Source organism: Fringilla coelebs (assembly GCF_963513975.1).
Source record: "Fringilla coelebs genome assembly, chromosome: 8".
Lineage (NCBI taxonomy): Eukaryota > Metazoa > Chordata > Aves > Passeriformes > Fringillidae > Fringilla > Fringilla coelebs.
The window spans coordinates 31,767,543-31,791,330 of record NC_140066.1 but is presented as its reverse complement, the minus strand read 5'-3'; the positions used below and the strand labels follow the sequence as shown (position 1 = coordinate 31,791,330).

The window sequence follows — 23,788 nt, the reverse complement described above, 5'->3', positions numbered from 1 at the left end:
TCCCGCTCGGTGGGCCCGAGGCTGGAGCTGGGATGAGACCCGGGACCGGGGCCGGGGCCGGGGCCGGGATCGGGACGAAGCGAATCTTCCCGGGCTGCCGGCGGCCAATCGCGGCGGCCCGGGCGCGCCCCCGCGGCGCTGCTGCCACCGGGCATGGCGGGAGCTGTAGTTCTCTCCCTGTGTCTCGCCGTTCTGTGCGCGGCCAGATGAACTACAACTCCCAGTAGCCTGAGGGGCCCCGCCGCGCCGTGCCAGGCCGTGCCTACGATCCCCATCGCGCCCCGCGGGGCCTGGAAGGAGAAGCGGGTCCGGGAGCGCGCGGGGCGGCGCTTGCGCAGAGCGCGGCTTCCTGAGCGTCTGGTGGCGGCCGCCATTTTGTGGTGCCGCTTCCCTCTCCCGCTCGGGATCTGCGGCCGCGGGACCTGGCGCGGGGGCGACGCGGAGCGGGGGGAGCCGGGGCCGCCCGCACCCTCCTCACCTTCCCTTCGCCTCCGTGCGCCGCCGAGCCCCTCCGGCGCTGCCCCCCGGGCGCGGCTGCGGAGAGCGGCGCTCGCCCACCATCATGGAAGACGATGGGCAGCCCAGGACCCTGTGAGTGGGGAGGGGGCGGCGGGGTGGGCAGCGGGCCCGGGGCGGAGCGGGGCGGGGGCAGCGATGCGCTCCCGGGGAGCGGGGCCGGGGCCTCGAGGGGTGCCGGGGGAGCGGAGGGGGCCGAGCGGGACAGAGCGTGTGCGGCAGGGCCGGGCGCGGGGTCCGGGCAGGGGGAGCGGGAGCGGAGCGCGGCCCGCACGGAGACGGCGCCGCACCGATCCAAGGAAAACGCGGGCGAGCCGCGGCTGGACCCGGCGTGTAACGGGGTCCATCCCCGGAGCCTCCGGGGCCCGTCCCCGCGGGTTTGGAGGTGCAGGCGGGGGTCCCGAGCCTTCCCCGGGGGGCACAGGCCGCCCCCGGGCCCCCTGCGCGGCGGTCCCGGCGCTGGGAAAGTTCTTTGTGCTCTGCCGGCGGTGGGTGAGATGGGGAGCGCCGGGAAAGCGGGAGGGATCGCTCTTCCCTCCAGCGTGTCACGCTGTGGTTCAATAACAGGGTATCGGGCCCAGCAGAAAGAAATAACTGTGTGCTGGCCGTGTCTCTCGGCGCTGGTTAGTCACTTGGTGGCTGTCATCCGTTTTCTGTTTGAAAATATAAATTTGATCATTCTGGGGTTGCTGCCGGGTTCTTTTCAGCTTTGCAGATGTGGTTTCGATGAATTTTCTTTGTCCTGTTGGCTTGAACGAGGGAGGCTCGCACTTGTGGTTGGGCACTTGAGAGCAGGGATTTTGTGCTGCTGCTGATTTTCAGCAGTTCCCAGATTTGCAGAGCAGCTGCCAGAGGGTGTTTCGGGCTCTGTGAGCGGTGCAGCGTTCGGGCTGTCCCTGGAAGAAAAGCAGGCTCATGCTCGGGCTGCCCAGATGACAAACACAGCTCAGGACTGTGCAAATGAAATCTTTGTCTATTTAGCTTTCAGGACAGTAGCCTTCAGAAAAACTCTCCGAGATAGTCCGGACAGAAGGCCACTCTAAAGAAACTACTGAAACAGAGTAAAATGTCTCATAATTCTGTTCTCACTCCCAAAATGATGACTTGGCATTTAAGGCTTAGCGAGGCAATTTGTTTTTTCTCCTTTCTAGGTCTGCAAAAGTTCTTTAAAGTCGTTAATAGGGTAGTATAAGTACTTAGTCCTTGCTCCCTGAGGTGCATATTTTAAGTAAGCAGATCTAAAATGCTTTTTGTGTTGATTACCCAAATGATCCGAGTTTGCTTGGCCCTCAGAGCAGACCTAGGTTTGAGTGTTGTTTTAGAATAGGAGGAGGGAAAAGAGCAGAGTCACACAGTGTTTTATTCAATTTTACTTTCAAGGCTTCTTTCTTCATTATTGGCTCTTTTTTCTTTCTTTTTAAGAGCTGCTGTATTCTCACTAACTTTTAAGATGTCCTTTTAGTGTTAACGAGTTTGGGTACCACGCTGGCTGTGGGTCCTTCCCAGGAACACATCCATCAAGGACCTGACTTAACCCTCTTAGCTACTAACAAGAAAAAAATAAATTTGTACTAAGATCTCTGAACTAGCATCTCTACAGCTGCCCCAAATGGTTTATTGCACATGTGTGACTGTTTCATTTGTTAAAGTAATAAACAGCGTGCACATTAATTTCCTAGTAGTTCTGTAGTAACCACAATCACAAAGGGTTACTTTCCTGTAATTATCTGTAGGCTTTTTGCTTGGAAGACAAAAATTTTGCTGCAGTATTTTCTACATTTTACCTTCTTGACCCTACTTTTTATCTGAAATATCTTTAAATTTAGAATAGCAAGGTGTGTTTTAAAGATTATTTTCCTGAGCACTGCTTTTTATATAAAGCAATTGTGATCTCATAAATAAAACTTACTGTCTCCCAAGAAGAAAAAATAAAAATATTGTTAGTTGAACTTCTAAATTTTCATTGTTTGGTGTATTTGGGGAGGGGGGAGAAAGTGAAAAACAAATTGTTTCAGTAGCTATTTCACCATGTGCAAAAGCACTTGATTGATAGTGTAAGCAGAACTTTATGATAAATGTCTTAGTTTTTCACTCCTGAAGGAATAAATGAAATCCAAAATCTGTAAATTTGGAAAGAATTTTCTTTTTTAACAGTTGCAAGCCATTTTTTTTAACTTATAAAAAGCAAAAGCTACCTCACCACTGTAACGTTTATGTTCATCTTGACCAGCTCAGAATAAGGATTGTTCCAGTTTGCAGTCCTTACAGGGCTGTTATGTTTATTCCAGTCATGATAGGTCAGTCATAAACCTCTAAGAATTCAGAATATTTTCTGAAGCTTAATATAGAATGCTGACACTGTTTGCATTTTTATTTCTTTATAGAAATGTGAAGAATAACCTTAGATACTTTCTGCCAAAAAACTTTCCAGGAATGGGGGCCCTTCTGCATGATTTGTCACATGTAATTTTTTAGCTGATCCTAAAATGAGCTGTGAGCTTCCGATTTTTTATGTTGTTTTTTCTTTTAGTAGAACACTTAAAAGCTCTGTGATTTCACAGGCTGTATCAAAGTCCTGCTTTTACTTTAAAGTGAAAACTAAACTATCAGAAACCTGATGTGCTGCTAATGTTATCAGTTCTCACAGGCAGCCAGTAAAGTTGCAAAGTTGTATATTCTTGTTAAAGTTTTTAGAAATGTTCTGTGTGATTTGTAGGTGTTCAGGGACTGCTCTGAAGTCACTGCATGCCTACAGCTGCTATCTCATCAGCCTTGCCATGCTGTATTCCAAGTCTGGAATGTGGATAAAGGTGCAGGAATAAAGCTTCACCCGGATTCACTTCTTTTGAACTTCCTCTCAGTTCAGCTCTGTACAGGAATGTTGTCTCCTGGAGGAGGCTGTATAGTGGATTATTCTTGGTGTCATTTTATTTCCAGTAGCTCACAAGCACTAGGCAGAGTTGCTAGAATTTCCATGGGCTCTTGAGCACATAAATTACCTTATTGCTTATCATAATTTCCTCTTAAATATGGAAACTGCCATTTCTTGTGTGTTGCCTGTGTGAGTGAGAAATCAGATTTACTATCTTTCCTCAAAAAAAGAGTGTAAAGGAGTTTTGTGTACCTCAAAGTAGTGGCTGTAAATCTCCCTTTCTTACCTCCCTGTCTAGCATGCAATACAAACCTGTTCACCTTCAAAAAGAGTTTTGCTGCTCAAGCCAAAGAGTTGATTTCCAAAACTCATTATGGACTGATACATGCCTCTTGTATTCCTTAGAAGTTCTACAACATCTCTGAATTTCAAGTAGCTTGTTACTTTTTGTGTTGTCAGCAGCATTCAGAAGTGTAATAGATAAAAATGTATGTCAGGACATCTATCTGTCTATGGGTTGTTGGGGTTTTTTTGTAGCTGCTTATTAATTGTTGTTGAAGAAGGGAGCAAACACTATTCCCTGTGTGCAGAAAGGCACAACTTTTGCTGCCCTGTCACATCATCCAAGACCACCTTTAAAAGTTTAGTAAGTGCTTCTGACTTGCTGGGTTTCATAATTTTTTTAAAGTTTGCATAATACATCCTCTAGAATGTATCAGTCCAGAAAGGTTGGAATACAGTACAATAGCATGTTAGGAGTCTTCTGGTTTCTTGAGGTGTGGTTGGGATAATTTTGGTTTCATGGAGTAGAAAAGAAGCTGCTGTTGTGTTACATGATGTGTAAATGGAGCTAGGAAGGGGGAAGGTGACCATAGGCTGGCCATGGGTGATTAGCATCAGCTCAGAACAAGTTTTGTGTTTCCAGAAAGGTAAGGTGTCTGCTCCTAATGTGGTGAATATATTGACTTCTTTAGTTCTGTAGCACTCAGACATTGACACTGAAGAGGTTTGCTTGTATGTTTTTATTAAAGTAGTTTCTAACTGTACTGAAGAAGGTGATGTTACTGCAGTCTGCTTAGACATGAACTAACCATCAAGTCTTACTTTTTTAGCATATTGTTTCAAATTTGTAAAGATTTGTATTTCCATATTTTCCATTTAGTTTGAGGTTTGGGTCTCTCTGAGTATTGTCCTTGCTGCATGAACCTTTACTGCGCAGTATTCTTAGTGGGTGCATTACTGAAGTTTGAGTTTTAGCAACTTGGGAAGGGTGGCAATGCCTCTGACTAATGGTGATATTGTGCACCAAGGCAGTGTTTGGCAGATACATTTAGGGAATTAGCAGACCAGTAGGATTTCACATCCCATCTGAATCTGGCAGTCAAGGTGGTCCTGATTTTTGTGAAAAAGCGGCTTGTTTCATAGCTAAGGTTTATGATGCAACATTCTCACGACTATCTTGTTGAAGGCATGGTGGTATCAAAAATCCACTTAGTATATCTTAAATATTCTAGCAGTTAGTGTAACTTTTCTTACATTAGTTGAATAGATGCTGAGGAATGGTGTTCTCTGGCTTTTTTTTCATTTTTTAAATTTTTGTCAGACCAAGAGAAATTCTCCAGCTTGATTTCCATACTTTGTGTTTTCCAAATGCATGTTAATATTATGCAGAAGAGGATGATACTAGGGGTTTTTTTTGTTAGTGTTAATTGTATTCCTTACTGTATCTGATTTGCAGTAGAAAGAATGTGTTAATTTCGTGTCAGTGTTACTGTATCAGTGTGCTGTGAAGGCTCAGTATTAATGAATTCTGTTCTGCAGCATACAGAGGAAACCAGTACTAGCAATAAACTGACCCTTTAGTTTGGAATTCCTACTGGGATATACACTTGCCATCTGATTTTAGTAGTATCTTCAAAGGTTAATATTTCCACTAAAAGCTATTAGTGATTTGCAATTTATTCTTGGTGAATGATTAACAAAAATTTAGTTAATATTTCAGGAAAAAAGTATGGATAAATGTTTAACTACTAAGTTTTCAGGATAGAACTGAAAAGTCAGTGAGATGGACAGTTTGTCCTGTAAGGGCTCTTAGAGTTCTGCAGTTTTTAACTTCTCTTCTGAAAAGCTTCATAACAATCCAGGCTTCTGTCAATGACTTGTGTTAATTCATACATATTTAATACAAAACTAATGAGTACCTGAAGGATTTTAGTGGATGTTCTCTATTCAGGTGGTACTTCAGAAAGTCACTCTGGATCTTGTAGCATTGAAGTCCTGCTGAGAAAGTGCAGAATTGCCCCATAGCTGCTGAAAGAAGAACATAAACAAACATCTGTTGATAACTTTGTGTGGTGTTCTAATGAAAGCAAACAGTGTCCGTTTTAATTTTGCTGATCTGGATGAAAGTCCAGCTGTCAAACACAACTTGCCTCTAAAAAATTTTCAAGGGTTGCCTCTCAGAGCAATTTCAGAGCACACCTTTAGTTAACTCAAAATAATTTGTCTGTGAGCACTAAGAAAGGCTTGTTCACATTTATATTCACTGTATTAACAGGTCAGGCTGACTTGAGTTTGCAGTTTTATGGCATTCTGTAACTGACCAGAGTAAAATGTATATTCTTTCAACTTCTAAATCACCGAAGGTTCTGCTCATCTTATTGGTTTCACTTGAATTCTTGATGCCTTGACAGGCTTGTTTGTAAAGGTGATGAATGTCCCTCTGCTGATGGCTTGTGACATCTGTTACTGTGACAAGCCTTTCTCTTAACTGATCACTTTGTTTACAATTTGATTACAAATTAGTCACATTGTTAAAAATAATTTCGTTTTGAGTTCCTGACTTTCTCAGCCCTTATTGTGACCTGCTAAATCTAGGACTCTTTATCTAAACTTGATAAGTATTTCAAAACTTGGAATTATCTCTCAAGATTTACAAACTAACAAAAATCAAGAAGTCTGGGTGATATTAAAATAACACTGCCAGAATTTTGGGGGGTATTACAAAGGTGGGAGCATTCCTATGGCAGAATGCTGCATAAATTGCCTTGTCTGTTGGTGAGTGGGCTGGCTTTCCAAATGCTCAGGAAAACAGAAAAAAAAAGTTGAGTTGGTTGTTTGCAAGGCAGCACAATTTGTCCGAGGGCTGCTCCTGAGCTCTTGGGAGTGAGATGTGTGTTTGTACCCAAATTCAGAAGTATTCTTGATGAGATACTCAGTGGGAAGTGAAACTTAAAATATCATTGCCCAGTTGGTTGCTTGTTCTGCACAACATTCTTCAGCAATGTTCTTCGTGCTTTTGACATCTCTGTGCCAAGGAAATGATTGGCACTAGGTCTTGGTGTCCAGTGTTGTCTGCATTGAGCTTCACTTCTCAGTTGTGTGGCCAATGTTATAATTCAGAAACCACATGAGTACTGCATTAAAACTATGAAGTAATTAGTAAATATTGTCTTTGAGGTGTTTTAAAAGGAGATTCTTTATATAGACAAGTTTTTAAAACCGTACTTATATTTAAAAAAATGACAATTTCTGGTTTAAAATCTTGGTTTTTTCTTTCCTTGTGTAGCTATGTAGGAAACCTCTCCAGAGATGTGACTGAGGTTCTCATACTTCAGTTATTCAGCCAGATTGGACCATGCAAAAGCTGTAAAATGATAACAGAGGTAAGGCCTTCCACATCTGGGGGGTTGCAAATGTAATGTAACTTTATCCTAAGTTGTCCAAAACAAATGAAGTTGAGGGCTTCTTTTGACATTACTGGCAGTGGGTTTCTTTGGGTTGATTGTGTTTGGCTCTGGGGATAACTCTTTGCAGGAGAGACTTGGTGGGTGCAGTCCTGTGCTTTTGCCTGTAGCCCTGACATAGCTGTTGTCAGCTGGTGATGAGATTCCACTTTATTTGAAAGATTGTTACCCCCTCTTTGCAGAATCACATTGTTCTGATGATCAGAAACCTTATTATTTCAAGTGTTATTCATGGCTATTTTGTACATTTTTCACTTTATTTGAACATGAGCCTCAGTAATTCTTGTCCCTCTTGAATAAATGATTCTTTGCTATGGATGAAAAGTAAGAAATCCTTCAAAATAAGTTTGACTCTTCCTCAGCTTTTTCTGCACTGGTTCAAATACCTCTTGTCTGCACCAGTAAAAGTAGTTCTTGTCTGCACCTGTCCTTAAATTAATTTTTCCTTGAAACAAAGTGACAAAATTTCCATAGTATTTCAGATAAAGTCTTTTGCACAGAGTGTTGGTAAGTATTAATGTTTTCTTATCTCCATTGTAAATACTCTGGTACCTTTATGGTTGGCAGCTGTTTCTGTGAGCTTTTTGACACATCCTACAAAACTTCTCTCTCCCTGGTATTTTTTCTTCCTTCTACATTAGTAACTGGTAAGCTTTGAGCTGGCAGGAACTAATCTGAGCTTCAGCCAGGTTTAAGCTTTGGTCCTTCCTCTCTGGTTTCTGTATTCTCTTCATAGTTTTTACTACATCTTATGCTTCTTACTAACTTGTAATTACAGATTTCTTGAGGTCAGTCACATTATTTTGTTGTCAGGATTGTTAATGAAAGTATTGAAAGGCAAATCTTGTGACCAGACTTGTTTAGGAATGCTACCAAAAACTCCCCTGTGGGCTTCTTCTCCTTTCAATGTGCCACACAGCTTGTTTGTTTCTTTGTTTTTAGCTTATCATCAACTTGCTGCTTGTTTAATCACTCTCATTGTCTGGACTAATAATTTCTCATGTGACGCTTTTCTCTGCTGGATTTGCGTTAAGTTTATTGGAGAAAAATAGCAGAAGGCTGACAGATCACAGTTGTTAGTTCTTCTCTGAAGAAACAGTTTTGATTGTCATGTGCTCTACAGACATAAGGTGCTGCTGCTCCCACTTTTGGCTGGGTGAGAGCTGTTAGCAGCAGTTTGGTTTCTTGAGGATCAGATGAGAAATTCCAACATTTTTACCTTGGTTGAGGCTTTGTGGTTTTAAGATCTTTCCATAAGTGAGACATCTTCATGAAACAAGTAGACAAACAAAAATTGCTGGCAGGTGTATTCAGTCACACAGAGGTGACTGCACTGGGCTGACCTCAGCACCTGCCAATAAGCAGCCACAGAAGTGCAGGTTGAATTCTAGACTGTCACAGGACCTGTCCATGGTGTCCATCCTTCTACGGTGTGTGATTAACTTGTCCTAGGAACTGTGTCATGGTTAGGTGGTTCTTACCATTGTTAGTACCACCATCACCTTTTAAAAAACTGTGATTTTTTTCATTTTAGCCAGGTGTATCAAGTCATTATTTTTCTTTTGTAGAGTATATGACATGAACACATCAAGTGTTGAAAAATTTCACGTGTTTCTTTTGGGGGTATGTAGTACTCAGGCTGCTGGCACAGTATTTGTAGATAGTTTGAACACCTAAAGATCTGAGTGTCTGTAAAAGAGATTCCTCTCATGTTCAGACAAGTTCTCAGTGCTAAAGAAGACCTCCCTACAATCTAAAAGTAAGGCTGCACTTCTACTGAAGTATAAACTACAGCAAATTTCCTAAAGAAGCCTTAAATGGGTTTCCCAAAGTAGTGTGGGAGGAGGGGTGAATTAAGGCTTTCTTTTTTGGGGCATCTGAGGTGAGTGTGCTTGTAGATAACTTTGTGACTGAAACTTTTTTTATGATCTCAGGTGCATTTTCTCTCATCTGTTCATTGTGCATCAGTTAGAGTCCCCAGGTAGTGACAGTGTTCAGGAGGATGACTTCAGACTCCAAGACCATTTTAGGTGTATAAAGGCCTTATGATCCATTCAACTGTTGCATCTTCACCACTTCTCAAGTAGACAGAACTATGTTTTTCCCCCAGTTTTAGGGGGAAGGATTAGAATTGTTCATCAGTGTGTGTATGGGTTGTCAGAAGTTAAATAGGAATGCTGGGAAAGGCTTCTCTTAGCTTGTGTTACAGCTGTGTTCTGCCTGCACTGGGAGGGGTTGATAATGAGAATACTGATGCCAGAACAGTTCCTCTCTGCTAGACCCTTCCCTTTTCCATGTGAGAAATAACTTGTTTAGGGTAATATTAGTGTTTATAGAATTATATTTTATCATTTTGGTCCGTGCACATGCTGAATAGTTAATGGAAATGTTTTGGTTAGAGTTTTTGTACTCATTACATCCTGGAGGTAGATCAAATCCAGTGTTCAAGTTGGCATTCTTGACATCCTTTCCACTTGATCAGCTTTTCAGAAAACTCTTCTGTTCTTTGCACTTTATACTCTGGTACAATTATTACTTCAGTGACCTCTGTCAGTGAGTATTTTTAAAGGTGATTTGTTAGGCCATCCTACAAAAACAGGTTGTACTCAAGGTTTAACAGAGTTTACAGTCAATTGATTAATATCCTTTTCCCTCAGTCAGACTATTTTGAGTTCTTTTAAAAGGTTATTTCCCAGTCGTTTGCTGTGGCATTTTTCACTTGAGACTGACATTGTGCAGGTTCCAGGTTGCTGCCTGCTGTTGGTTTTCAGTCAAATAAAAGAAAAGACTTCTTAAGTAGGGCAAGAGAAAATTGGTGAAAATGTGTCTGGGGAATAAACCTTTCTAGCTTTGAGTATATGCATGAAGCAGTTTTTACTTCTCTCCATTCTTCCCTTTTTCCCCCCCTTTCCATCCAGTTTGCAGGTCACTTTTCTGATCAGTTATTTTTAGTTCAGTAAACTTCAGTCCTCATTCAAAGCAAGCTATCCTTCAGAAACTGCTAGACCTTTAATAAAAAATCCATCTTAAGAATTCTTGCATTTAAGTGTAATGTCAAAGGCTATTTCATAAATCTGATGCAAATCATTCTGAAAGTTTCTAGCTGTAAGTAATATATTTTCCTGGATTTTCTTCTCAGCAACCCGATAGCAGAAGGGTCAACTCTTCTGTTGGATTTTCTGTTTTGCAGCATACAAGCAATGACCCTTATTGCTTTGTGGAATTTTATGAACACAGAGATGCAGCTGCTGCATTAGCTGCTATGAATGGGAGAAAAATTTTGGGAAAGGTAAGTTGCTCACATGGTAATCTTAGATTTAACGAATATAGATTTGTGTGAAAATATTAATAAAACCGTTGAAGATGTTTTATCAAGATTAAATATTGATAGAATAATATTTTTAAGTTATTGATATTAAAAAAGTAAGTCTTGTTTAGGAAATGTATTATTTGTGATTTTCTACGTATGATGGTGTTTTGTATTAAATGATGATTTGTAAATGTTGACAGTTGTAACCCATCCTTGAATGAACTTAAAAAATGTAAGAATTTTGTGAATTTATACTAAATCTTATACTTGTTTTCAGGAGGTCAAAGTAAACTGGGCAACAACACCAAGTAGCCAGAAAAAAGATACATCCAGTAAGTAATGTAAAGCCACAGTATCACTTCTGCACAAATACTTCACCAAGTGGTAATAATTTATCATAAATGCATTTAAACATAACTTCTCTCCTTCCCATCTAGTGTTTAATAGAATTTTGCAAACTAATTCTTCTGTTTCTGCTTTACAACTGGGGAAACCGGAGTGGACAGATTAAATTGCTGCTGCTCTTCACATGGAATCCTGAGCGTTCCTGATTCCCAGAGCTGTGTGCAGAGCATCACTTTCTCAGGAGTGGAAACTTCAGATAGCAGTTAAATATTTGATTAGTAAATTATTTATTTTCAGATCACTTCCATGTGTTCGTTGGGGATTTAAGTCCAGAAATAACAACAGAAGACATCAAGTCAGCATTTGCTCCTTTTGGTAAAATATCGTAAGTATCATCATAAACATTTCCATTATCAGTCAGAAAATGTGGTAGTGAAAATGTGTTTCTAAGTTGAAATGTTGTTTCTTATCTATTGGGATAATTTTTCTGCTGTTCATTTCCTTGTGGTGGGTGGGTGGGTAGTAAAGGGGGCTTGTATCTCAGTGTGTTTCACAATGTAAATACAGTAATGTAATTGTGCTCTGGTTTGCTGAAAGCAATGTGCTTTTAACCTTATTTATATGCTAATGTCCTTCAACTTTTTATTAAAATTTAATTACTGTTCTAAGTGTGATTTTTTGCTGTTGAGAATGTGTACAGAGTAGTGACTTGACAAGTGGTATAAATTGTATTCTGGGTGTGTTTTATGTACATTTTTGCTGCATTTCATAGGCAGTGTGGAAAACTGGGCAAATGAAATATAATTCTATAAAGCAGCTAGTTAATAACTTGGGAATGTTTTGAAAAAAGCCTAATACTTATGAGAATGAAATCTGGTTTTTTGGATGATAATGGGATGAATTACAATTATAATATCTTAAATGAAAGAATGGTGGCTTTAAAATATGTGCACATTTCTGCCAGTTAAGAGAATGTTTCTTTAAACTTCTCTTGGACAATTCAGGTGATCCTAAATCACCTGGTGTTCTAATTGAACATATTTAACATTACAAAATTCTCGAGAGTGCTAAAGTATATATGTCCTAAAGAGTACTGCTACAAAAAAAGTCTGTTAATCTTTTATCAGTTTATCTTTATAAAAATCAAAGTTGCACATGAACGTTTTTGTACTACTTTACAGGAATATATTTCTAAGAACAAAATTCTTATTTTTCTCTTGTTCTGTACGCATATTTTTAAATGAATCATAAATCTTATTTCTTACCTCTGCTGTTTTGTTTACTTTGCTTTTTGTCTCTTAATGTGGTAAGTAGTACTGTTTTAAAAATCAATTTAAAAAGAATAATTCAGGTTTCTGTTTCTCAATCTATATTTATACCTGAGACCTGCAGTTTTTCTAAAGTCCAAGTCACAATTAAAAGTAATAGCATTCTGGTTATTTTGCAGAATTGCTCATAAGAATGGACAGGATCTTGAAGGCTAACTGCAAGGAACTGTGCACACTGGAACTCAGTTGTAGATTTTTTCTCATTTCTATTTATTCTTATTATACATTATTTATATATACATATTTTAGTATTTACATTTTAACATTCTATATTCAGTGCAGTTCTATATTTCCAATCATTTTAACTTACTCACTAAAATTTCTGTGTAAATTTGTTGTTTTCGTACTGGTGTGCTTAGCATTGTTGTTAGTTTTATTCTCCTTTCTTAAATTTCTGAAAATGTCAATTTTTCAAAATTTACAGCTACCCAAACTCCAAAATGATGGTAGAGAATTGACCAAGAAAAATAAAGAAATCTGTTAACAGGCCATGTATGCCTTTTAATTCCTATTTTTTCCTCTTTTTCGATTTTTTTAATATTTCATATATTTTGTATCACTAGGCAGAAGACATTTAACTATTTAGAAAATGCATGGTAAATTAGATAGAATTGTTACAGTAATTTATAGAACAGTAAACCTTAGAGGACCCTAGCCAATAGAATATTAGAAAAGGAAACTTTGTTTCTCTTATACTTCAAATTTGAACATTCTAGTTATAGCCAGTATAGGTTATGTGCATAGGTTGCATGTTTATTACATGTTATTTTTTTTGTCCTACTGCTTTTTTCTAACAGGTAAAGAAGCAATAGGGAGAGTTCAGGAATGACTGTAGTTTTAGGGCTAACTGAATTTATAAGAAAAAATTATGCTCACAATACAGTGTGTGTGGTTCCTTTTAGTTTTTATTTTGCAGGTTATCAATACTACCCTCATATAGCTGTGCTTCTTTTCACAGGGATGCACGGGTAGTTAAAGATATGGCAACTGGAAAGTCAAAAGGCTATGGTTTTGTATCTTTTTATAACAAACTGGTGAGTAATCACAATGCAGGTTTAAAATAGTTTCTATTTTCCATTTTTAGTTTTGCCTGTTTATGTATTCGCTGTTTATTAGCCTTCACCCAGGGAAACAAATTTACATGTACAGGAGCTGGATGTATGTTTAGGACAACGTGAGGAAACTGTGAATCATTTTCCTTAAATATTTTGCATAGGAAAAACTCGCAGTTTCAGGATTTTAGGCATATAAAGCCTGTTTGTGTGGTCAGAAGTCCTACATGTCAGACCTCTTTTGATGTTCTGTAACAGTTACCTGGAGATGTCATAATCAGAAAAAGTTCTAATTTCTTCAGATTTGCCAATGCCATAAGCTACTGCAATTGAATGCCTTGATTTAGTGTGTTTTTCCAGTTGCACTTTCTTTGTTCTGTTCTACAGCTGAAAAAGGAAGGAATAGCTGTTATTTCCTTGTATCCCTCTTCCTTTATCATACAGTTGTTTGGTTCCTGTGACCGGGAGGGAACACTAACAGTCATGGAATTAAAGTTACTGGATTCTTTTTAGACTGAGCCATAAAAACTCCAATTTGAAATTAGTATTCATTCTTCAAAATTAATGGATGAATTCTAAGCACAGCACTAAAAAGTACTCTAAATTTTATGTCCTGATTGCTGTTCGTTCCCACAGCAGCTGCACCTGTAGGGTTATGGTGTGAGCTGGTACTTTAAGGCCTGCTTTTCAGAATGTATCATTCTGCTGGATTTGGGCAAGTGGGATATGCTCCTAGACTTCCAACCTGAGCTCTTAGTGCATAACACAGTTAAGAGAAAATGGAACTCTTGCATTGGACTGGATCTGTTATGGCCTGGGCTCTGTTCCATTTTTGTCTCAGCTATGATCCTCAAGCAGGGTTAGCAGCAAGATTCATCAGAGAGTGTTTCCTTTCCTAGTCAGTTCATTATGTATTCAACATGTTTTAGGAGCCAAGGGTGCTTGAATCAGTTGGGGTGTTTCATTGTCTGGGGGTTTGGTTTTATCATTAATCGAATTTTTCTTTTCTTATTGGTCATCTTTTTAATTTGATTTTTGTATTTCTGTGTTTTCAAAATGGGTACTCAATATAATTAAAATGTAGAAAGATCAAGGTCCTGAATTTGAGATGAGAATTCTAGCTGAGAGCAGCTCACCTTTAACTTGTCCAATTTTCTTTGTCTCTTGTGCTTGGCAGTTTTTTCCTTAAGCTCTGTGCCCTTGGAAAAGCATTTCAAATGTGCACTAACTGCTCTACCTGTCTTCTTCCAAAGCAGTTGTGAGACAAATTGCTTCTTGCAGCTGTTTGCAAACTTACCCTTGCTTACCAGATGTTTCTGCTTACACTGTGAACTTTAAGACTGTCTTCAGTTTCATGTTCAAGATAAAAAGTGGGCCATGGATTCTCATGTGTCTTCATACAATGACTTTAACACATAGAGAACTTAAAAAGCATCTGTTGCACACCTCCAGAAAGCAAAAGAAATATTTAGTGATAGTTATTTTATTTCAGTGATTGCTTCTGACATCTGTGTGACCTTCCCACTTTTTTGGGCAGCTTTTGAACATTCTAATACAGATGTTTGTATAGTGTATGGTATAAATGTGTGTGTGTGTGTACATTAATGTATACAGGTAGTATATATACAGGTGGTATATATATGATTACAGTTGGCTTTTATCCTGTGTAGAAAATGGGTGGGAGGAAGTTTTTGCTAGATCACTTCTGAGAGCCTTCTCTGTAACAAGTTTCTGTCATGTTAATTAATGTTTGTCTGCTTGCTATGATTGTTAAGAATTTCTTACTCTTCTTAGTACTGTTACTGGTTTTGTTGGTGGAATTAACTGATAACCAAGTCTTGGGAGTATATTTGTATGTGGTTTTTGTTTGGAAGTGCTACAATCTCTGTTTTAATCTCTTCAGGATGCAGAAAATGCTATTGTACACATGGGAGGCCAGTGGTTGGGAGGCCGCCAGATCAGAACTAACTGGGCAACAAGGAAACCACCAGCCCCCAAAAGTACACAAGAAAGTAAGAGCTTCATGTCATGCTGTGTTGTGTTTGCTGTCTTTTCACTGTTCAGTGGGGGAATAAAACATAAGCCAAAATCATGTCACTTAAAACACATATTTAATTGCTTTCCAGATCTTGATTAGAATTTTTTTTTTGTATGTTGTATCAACATAGTCATAGAATATTTAATGTTTGTTAATAATGTGTTTGTTAAATGGTAAATTCATGTTTGTGTACAAGATAAATGTCTAGGTTACTGTCAGCCCACTGCTGAAAACCAGCCTTCTCTCTTTATAGATAATACAAAACAGTTGAGATTTGAAGATGTAGTAAATCAGTCAAGTCCAAAAAATTGTACTGTGTACTGTGGAGGAATTGCCTCGGGGCTAACAGGTATGAAATGTTCTCTTATTTTTTATTATTGAAATTTTTTGGACACTGGGATGGTTACTAATTCAACAATATCTTATGTTGTAGATCAGCTTATGAGACAGACTTTTTCACCTTTTGGACAGATTATGGAAATAAGGGTGTTTCCAGAAAAAGGTTACTCATTTGTCAGGTATGGACAGAGAAAGCAAAATCTCTGGGTCTGTGCATGTAATAACACTTCATTTCTCTGTAATTTCACTTGATTGAACTTGTCCTGATACAATAAAAGCTGTCACCATATATTCATAGAATAATTTGGAACTTGTAAAAGGGCCCACAAACATTTTTACCTGAGAAGATGAATGTTTGTGAAAGCAGATGTTTTTCTCTGGATATCCTGTATGTATGGAGTCACTGTTTTTTAAGTAATCAGGGGGAAGTACTGTGAAACATAACAGTTTGTTTTTACATTTTTTAGGTTTTCAACCCATGAAAGTGCAGCACATGCTATTGTTTCAGTTAATGGAACCACAATTGAAGGACATGTTGTTAAATGTTATTGGGGTAAAGAATCCCCTGATATGACTAAAAACTTCCAACAGGTAACGGTACCTAACCTTTTCTTTGTATTCCAAAAGCAATTGTGTTTATACCTGTAATGACTTCCCAGTTATAATGGCTAAATTTTGTGGTGGAGTTCTTATGAAATTCCATGTTCTGTCTCAGTTATGTTCCAGTTCATCAAATTGGGCTAGTGATTTTGATGGAATATCTGTTACTGTCTTCTGGATATGATCCAAGATAGGGAGAAACTTTGAGGTAATTTTAATTCTTGCTGTTTTGCTAACTGCAGATTAGGTGGCTGTCCAACCAAATAGTCTTTGGGGTTTCAAGCACACACAAATAAATTTTTCAGTACAAGGATCTAATTAAGTCATAGTGACATCTTATTTTTCAGATCTCATTATTGCTTGTTTTAGCTCTCTGAGTGATATAGCCAAAACTTTGCCTTCAGCAGCACAAATGCAAAATAAACCATTTCCAGAACCTGAAGTACAATGGATTATTCTTTCTGCAGGTGGATTACAGTCAGTGGGGACAATGGAGCCAAGTATATGGAAATCCACAACAGTATGGGCAATATATGGCTAATGGGTGGCAAGTACCATCATATGGAATGTATGGCCAAGCATGGAATCAACAGGGTTTTGGAGTAGAGTGAGTAATTATATTTAATTGTTTTATAATAGTCCAAGAATGCTGAAGTTTCAGGCTCATTTGGGTCAAGGACTGCACAGGGTTTCAAACTTTAGGGGGGACTCCTGTGTGCTTAAAGTTTATGTTCAGTGCTTGCCATGAGCAGGTACAGGGGTGAGTCACTCAGACTTGTACCTGATGGCACATTTCATGTGTGATAGAGGCACAAAGATTACCCAGTGTGGAAAAGTTTTGGGTGGTGGTCTTGTCTGGTATCTAAATCTATTCTGGGTTCTGACTTGAGATGGTGAGTCTGAGCCAGGAGCCTGGGTATTTGCCTACAGGGAGAGAAGGAACACAGACCCTTGAACTTGAGCAGTTTCAGAATTTGGATGGGCTTTTAATAATGGCTCTCTTGAAGACTGAAGTCTTCAAAAGAACTCTTTGTTTTAACATAATTTTGAAATAACTTGTTTGCCTAGTTCTTCATTATCTGGTGCCAGTTAAACATATTAAGCCCTGATAGACCTATCTCTGGTGTTCATGCCTATGAGGTATTGGGTATTTCTTGCATTTGTGCCATCACTGATGTTGAGTTCCAGCCACCTGTGTGTGTTCATGCCTTGGGAGGCAGATGCCATATCAAACTGGTACCCAAGGTTTGTGGGTTTTTTTTCTCCTTTGTTCTTAAAAAGCTCATGATATTTTCAGGAATCACATGTTGTAGAGCTTAACCTGCATTACTCATTAAAAAGAAGAAATTGTTCTATTTTGATACAAGCAGTTGTGTAGGAAGTATATTTTTATATATATATTTTTTTTAAAGTTGCTTTTCCCCACTTTTTTTAACCATCCTGTTTCTTTTTAAGCCAATCTCCATCTGCTGCCTGGATGGGTGGATTTGGTGCTCAACCTGCCCAGGGACAAGGTGCTCCTGTAATACCTAACCAAGCTGGATATGGTATGGCAAGCTACCAAACGCAGTGAGCTGGGACTCTGTTTAAAAGTGTGTATTTCATGATAGGCTGCAGTTTCCAGTGACATTCTGAAGACTGGAATGTAGACAATGAAAAAAAAGAAAATATTTATTTTAAAAATGGAAATGTTTGGAACCTTTAGCACAGCTTTGCTTTGGTGAAGGACACAAATGTCTTCTAGTTCTGCCTTTTTAAGTTTTTGTTCATGATGGATATGAACATGTTTTTCTTTGTGTACAAAAATTAAAAATAAAGTCAATAAAGACAATTCTGACTACAAATTTTGATATAGTAGGAGAAATGGCTAATGAATTTGATCTTGAGGTTACCATTCCTTTTTTTTTTTTTTGTTTTGTCTTCAGTGTTTTATATCATTGTGCTTTTAAGAGAAATGACGTTGAAAAACAGGGAGTTGCTTTTAGTTGAACACACATCCTGAAATAAACTGTGGACCAATCACTACAACCTGCGAGACAGTATTGAGTTTTCAAGAAACCTATGGACATAGCTCCCAGTATATGTAGGTCTTGGAATAATTTTTTTAAAAAAATATTTAATTTTTCTACATGCTTACAGAAAACAGCTGATACAATGAACAGTTCAGTCTGAAATGAAAAACAGTACTGTCTGAGAAATTTCACATAACTTTTACTGTCCACATTCAGGCACACGTTGAAACTTTTCAGAGCTGGTTTGCTTGTTAAAACTCTAGTAGTTTACATTTAATTTTGAGAAGTAAAAGTGTTTTTACAAGTATGTTGTTTGTATTCAAATCAGACAGTCATACTTGGGCTTTTACATAAAGTTTGAAGGCTACACATTGTAAATATTTCATAATTACAGTGTTTCAAAAGCATGCTCAAACATAGAAGTAGCAATGTAATTATTCAAAGTAATACTTAATATACCCTACTGCTTTAAATGCAGTAGATTGACAAGAATGTGCAAGACTGACATTTCCAAAGTTGGCTATTATGTAAAGTTACATAAAGAACTATAACAAAGAGCCTTAATTTTAATTTCATAAATCTTTAATGCATCACCTTTTTGTCATTAGAAATACAAATTTTTTGCTTTACATTATTTGGTATGTAAATACCTTGGTTAACAACCTTGTAAACCTATTTCAAGGTTATTATAAGTTGTATAGTATCTTGAGTGTTTTGAAAAATCTTGATGTTTTTTAAGTCTAGAAATATTTTGCCCAAGAATTTTTTAACAAGATTGTTAAAAACATCTTATTTTAGAGAATATTCAATGTGCCATTTGGTAAATGGAGATGCAGTTGAAACAGTACACTGAGTTGTGACTTATTTTTAATTAAAGTTTTTGTCTTTATGGATGGTTTGCATGTGATGAACTTGTACAGAGGCTGGGTTGTTTGTGTACTGAGTGTGTAAATGGATAAATCATGAAGATGTTTAAATGGTATACTTGGGTTATTTCTGAATTATTTTATGGATACATTGATATAAACTGCCTCAATAAATTTGAAGTTGAAAATGAATGTAAGTTAGATATAAGTAATGTGTCCTCCCTGTGACAGCTAGAGGGTGCAAATGCCTCAGCTGTCATCTGGAATGCTGAGGCAGGCAAGGTTGGAAGGGAAAAGAGTAGGATTTGCAGTGGTAGCTCAGTGCAGCAAACTTGCATTTTAAAAGAAACAGAAAATTTGGTTTTTAGAGACGGTAGTTCTAAGTGAGTGTCTGAGAAGCTGTGTATTTTCTCTTCTCTGTTTCTGGCCATGCAGGTGTTGCGAGGTAGAGTAGTCTGTTTTGAAATGGAGATTTGCAGTTGTGTTAACCCCAGCCAGGTTGTGCAAATAACTACACTTATTGCTGTAGCAAATCACATGAGGGTTTTCTTTCCTCTTTTATTGATGTGTGAAGTAGTACCTTGACTTTTAGATCAGGTTGAGAGTGAGACGTACTGGAAGAGCAGTTTAGTCAGCTGGCTCAGCTGCACCAGAGGTACTTGTGACTCTGGGCATCTAATGCATGCAATAATGACTGAGGCTAGTGTGGAACCACGAGTGCTCGTGCTGGCAGAATTGGCCCTTTATCTCCTTTTCCCCCTTAGGGTATCTGTAGTGTCTTTCCACCCAAGATAGGACTCTTGCCTACAGGACTCTTGTTTTTCTATACATTTTGTACATATGTGTATATCTATGCGAGGATCGGCCTATACATTGTAGTTTGGGAAAACCTCACAAGTAAGTCTGTGGTTTTGTTACACTCAGCTGGTTTAAAAAGTCACGAGTCAGTAGAGATACGAATTGTGAGTTCCTTTAGGATTTCTTAGGCTTCACTTGAAATCTGGGGTTTCTGCATCCTTCTAGGTATTTGCCATATGGCTGTTCTGGGTGCATGCTGGTGTGGAGGCAGTTTGTTCTTTAGGCGCTACTGAAGATTTAGATGATGCAAGTACATTGCCACATAAATGCCCATATAAATGGGTGTGAGATTAAGGCAGTGATCTTTCAGGTCTCAATGTGTAGATCACTTTAAATCTGATTATTTAATATGCCTGCTGTAGAGCTGGGCCATACCTGACCTGTATTTCAGGATGAAAGATAGGATATACCTTCTGATTTAAGTCTTTTGTCATTGATTTTTATACAGCTTTTCTGTACTGGTGATATTTCCTCGCAGACTGCTCAAGGTGTGGGGGTCTCCAGTGTCCTTTAATGTTTCTCTAGCGCTGCGAGGAGGAGTTGTAAATTAGATTGCTTTTTACTCAGTAGCATTCATTAATGCATCACTGACAGTTTTTTGGCACCAAAGAGCCTCTTGCACCATACTGCTTTTATGAGTGACACTTACACTGTTGTAATTTCTCTAACTACAGAAATTGACCACTACCTAACCCTTACCACTAGAATTTGGATTTCAGAGACACTGATTTATTATGGCTTAAGTTGATGCGTGCAACCTAAATCAAGGTTGTAATCTGCATTTGCAGAAAATGTTCAATAAAAGTGGAACATGATAAAGGGCTTATCCTGTATTTGTCATCTGTCAAGGCATTGTCCCTCTTTGCTGTAAAACTGACAACAGGCAGACAAGGCTGAACTTGTAAACTATGCACTTGCAACCATGTAAAAGATGTTTTATTTAAAAATTTTTCCTACAAAATCATTTTGTATTTTGCAGAATTGCAGTAGTAAGGCTGTAAATCTAAGGTTATGCGTAGCTTCTCATCAATCCTGCCTCCTTGTGTATATTTGCTAACAGTTTTTAGACATACCTGCAGAACCTTCTTCTTACTAAGATAACTTCATGAGAAGCGATTCACTGTACCAGAATCATTGCCTTCATTTCACTCAAAAAAGTCTCACAGTGAATAAGGCTTAGTTTTGCAGAAAAATAGTGATTTGTTTTTCTTGTGTTTGTACACAAGGAAGCAGACTTAAACTGTATGGACATGATTAGTGTCTGATACTTCTTAATTAACTGACTGTTTTTGAACAAGGGCACAAGTGTTTGTTTTAATCACGTGAAACTGTTTCCTGGTCAGCAATAAAAGATTTTGTTGCACTGTTCTTACATTGCAAGATACAGGCAATCTTTTGTTCAGTATACTTCCAAAAAATGGATGGGGTTTGTGAAGAACTGCCTTGTTCCAGCTTGAATTTTCATATATAGATATAATCTGGGATCTGGATTGCGGCTGTAAGAGCAAAAGAAAGTTCTCTTGAAAGTTGAGTGAGAATTCATTTGTTCTGATCACATGTGGTGCCTATCCCACATTGATAAATTTAAGGGTTTCACTATGTAATGAAATTTCTGTTCATAAAAAGGCAACTGCAAGGCAGTAGCTTCTGGGAAGATCTTTGGCGTGTTTCATTTCAGCTGACTCCTATGAATCCAGTTGATTGTTTAAAAAATCCCTTAAAAGTTGTTGTGTTTTTCAGTATCACATGGATAAAATCTCATCCTGCCATACCATAATTTCAAATCAAAGAAAAATGCTGAAGTGTTTACTGAATGTTTTACTTGAAAAAGAAACAGGACTTCATGTTGACAAGTGAACACTGATTGTGTTGTCCTTCTGAGGCTGTGTGCTGATGTAGATCATGGATGTGTGAATGACATGCTCTGCTCACTGACATTTCAAGGGTAATGACTCAGAACGTTAATTTGACATCAGTAATGATTATTTGAATACAAGTTATTCTTGCTTAAATACACAGCTCCCTATGCTTTGATTAAAGCTGATCTGAATCTTACTGGTTATTAAAGTATTCTTGATATGCTGTGGAAAGAAACATGGCTTTGCCTTCTATCTTAGTATTGAAGCTGTCAATAAGACATCAGAGTTGCACAGACTGTTTTTTTGTTTAGAAGAAAAACACTTAATGGATTTGTCAGGGAATTCAGTGTAAACTGACTTTTCTGTACTGATGGGTGATGGTGTTTGAATGTTTCCCTTCTGAAACAGTGGCTCAGTTACCATTCCTTGCATGAACCTGGCTCTCACAGATCCCAGATTCTCAGCAGCTGTGTTTCCCAGCTGCTGGTGTGGAAGGGAGGAGGCTGAAGATGGTGAGAAGAGGTGGTACAGTCCAGTGTGCCTGGTGCAGCAGTGCCAAGGCAGACTGTCAAACACGTTTAAGATCACAACAGGTTTGCACAGATACTGCAGCAGTACCCTGAGAGTTGTGACCATTCAGACACAAACTTGCTTTATCTGCTTGCTTCAAATAATGTGGCTTTCAAATTACAAAAGTAGAAACCACATAACCTCTTTGGTTCCTCACAAAATAGGTGCATGTTAAAACAGCCAACCTAGAACACTGAAGATGACTAAACAAAGGAGGAAATTGTGTTAAGCATCTGAATTTGCAGACTTCTGCTTAATGTAGACCTCTTAGCTTGGCATTTTGTTGCATATCTGTATTGACCTTTTTGTTTTTATAATTGAAGTAGTTTCAGATATGCACAGCTGCTTGTTGAACATCTTCCCATGTTTGACAACTTCTGGAACAGGGATGGATAAGAACTGAATAAAAATCGTAGGTCTACCACATGAAACACTGGATAATGCTCACATTTCCTGGATGGAAATTGACTTACTAGAGCCAACTCTGTAAAAGTGTAAATATCACAGGGGATGGTGAAAAGCTGCTGTCCTCCATTTGAGTAGCTAGTTCTTTGACCTTAATAAATGGGGAATTATTACTGGGCTGCTGTTCCATGAAAAATGCTCTTCATGGGTTGTTTGTTCCTTTCAATGGGGCAGATCTTTTTCACTCCACAAATTATTTGTTTCCTTTCATGTTGGGTTGTCAAGTGTGATGGGAAAGACTAATTGATAATATTTATTGTTTATTCTAAATCTTCCAACTCAGGTACTGACTGGGGAAAAAATTACCCTCTTAGTTATTAACAGGACTATTTAATTTAACAGGACTATTTAATTTTGCAATATACCTTTATGGAACCATTTCTACTTGGGTTTTACTTGCACCAGAAAGCACAAGGAGTCTACACAAATAGACCTTGGACTCAACTGCTTCGAGCTGCTGTTCCATCCTACAGCTGCTGCACCAGATCTCATTGCACAGTCAAAGGCTGGAAACATTTATGCCTTGCTCCTTTCTTTGGTAAAGTGCAAAGCTTGTGTTCTGTACAGAATAAATCTCTTCTAAATATTTGCAAATACTCAGAGAAAGCTGAAGTGCAATGTTTTCTGAGCTCTTGCTATTTTGGTGTGAACTGGGGCTTCTTTCATTTACAGGTACATGCTGTGGTTTTGTAGGAGGAATTTGTGTTTGTGACATTAGCTAGAAACGTGGTTCTTTTCAGACTGAGAAAAATAAAATGTGGATGTTTCTAGGATACTATTCCTAAGTGAATCTTGCCTCCTACTTGGATTTATGTATTCTATGGAACAAGGGCATGAAGGTCCAGAAACATGTCTCAAATCACTTATAATGAATATTTTCATAAGGGAATAAATCTATATAAACTTGAAATATGCATATAACAAGATCTTGTTCCAGAAGTGTAACAGCTGTTCACATGTACTGCTGATACATTTTGAAATGCTCAATACCTGAGAGGACCAACAGCTGTTG

At 38.6% G+C, this 23,788-nt stretch overlaps 1 protein-coding gene across 3 annotated transcripts; it reads left to right on the top strand.

Annotated features, from left to right (window-relative positions):
• The first annotated feature begins 374 nt into the window (after positions 1–374).
• Positions 375–22,955, top strand: TIAL1 (TIA1 cytotoxic granule associated RNA binding protein like 1). Of its 3 annotated transcripts, none has more exons than XM_084210639.1 (12): positions 375–591; positions 6,957–7,053; positions 10,325–10,423; positions 10,722–10,776; positions 11,087–11,174; positions 13,076–13,151; positions 15,073–15,181; positions 15,461–15,556; positions 15,641–15,725; positions 16,014–16,137; positions 16,614–16,753; positions 17,602–22,955. In XM_084210639.1, the coding sequence occupies exons 1-12, from the start codon at positions 563–565 to the stop codon at positions 17,717–17,719; spliced, it is 1,116 nt and encodes a 371-aa protein (XP_084066765.1). In that variant the 5' UTR covers positions 375–562; the 3' UTR covers positions 17,720–22,955. The 3 variants fall into 3 exon arrangements, with proteins under 3 accessions (XP_084066765.1, XP_084066764.1, XP_084066766.1); XM_084210638.1 differs by having other exon boundaries at positions 10,274–10,423; XM_084210640.1 differs by lacking the exons at positions 375–591; positions 6,957–7,053; positions 10,325–10,423; positions 10,722–10,776; positions 11,087–11,174 and adding an exon at positions 12,279–12,609.
• The last annotated feature ends 833 nt before the right edge of the window (positions 22,956–23,788 follow it).

Excerpts from the sequence above, each read along its gene's own strand:
- TIAL1 (XM_084210638.1), top strand. The coding sequence starts at position 563 with ATGGAAGACGATGGGCAGCCCAGGACCCT. Across the intron at positions 592-6,956 it reads GATGGGCAGCCCAGGACCCT|CTATGTAGGAAACCTCTCCA; the intron begins GTGAGTGGGGAG and ends TTCCTTGTGTAG. Across the intron at positions 10,777-11,086 it reads CCAGAAAAAAGATACATCCA|ATCACTTCCATGTGTTCGTT; the intron begins GTAAGTAATGTA and ends ATTTATTTTCAG.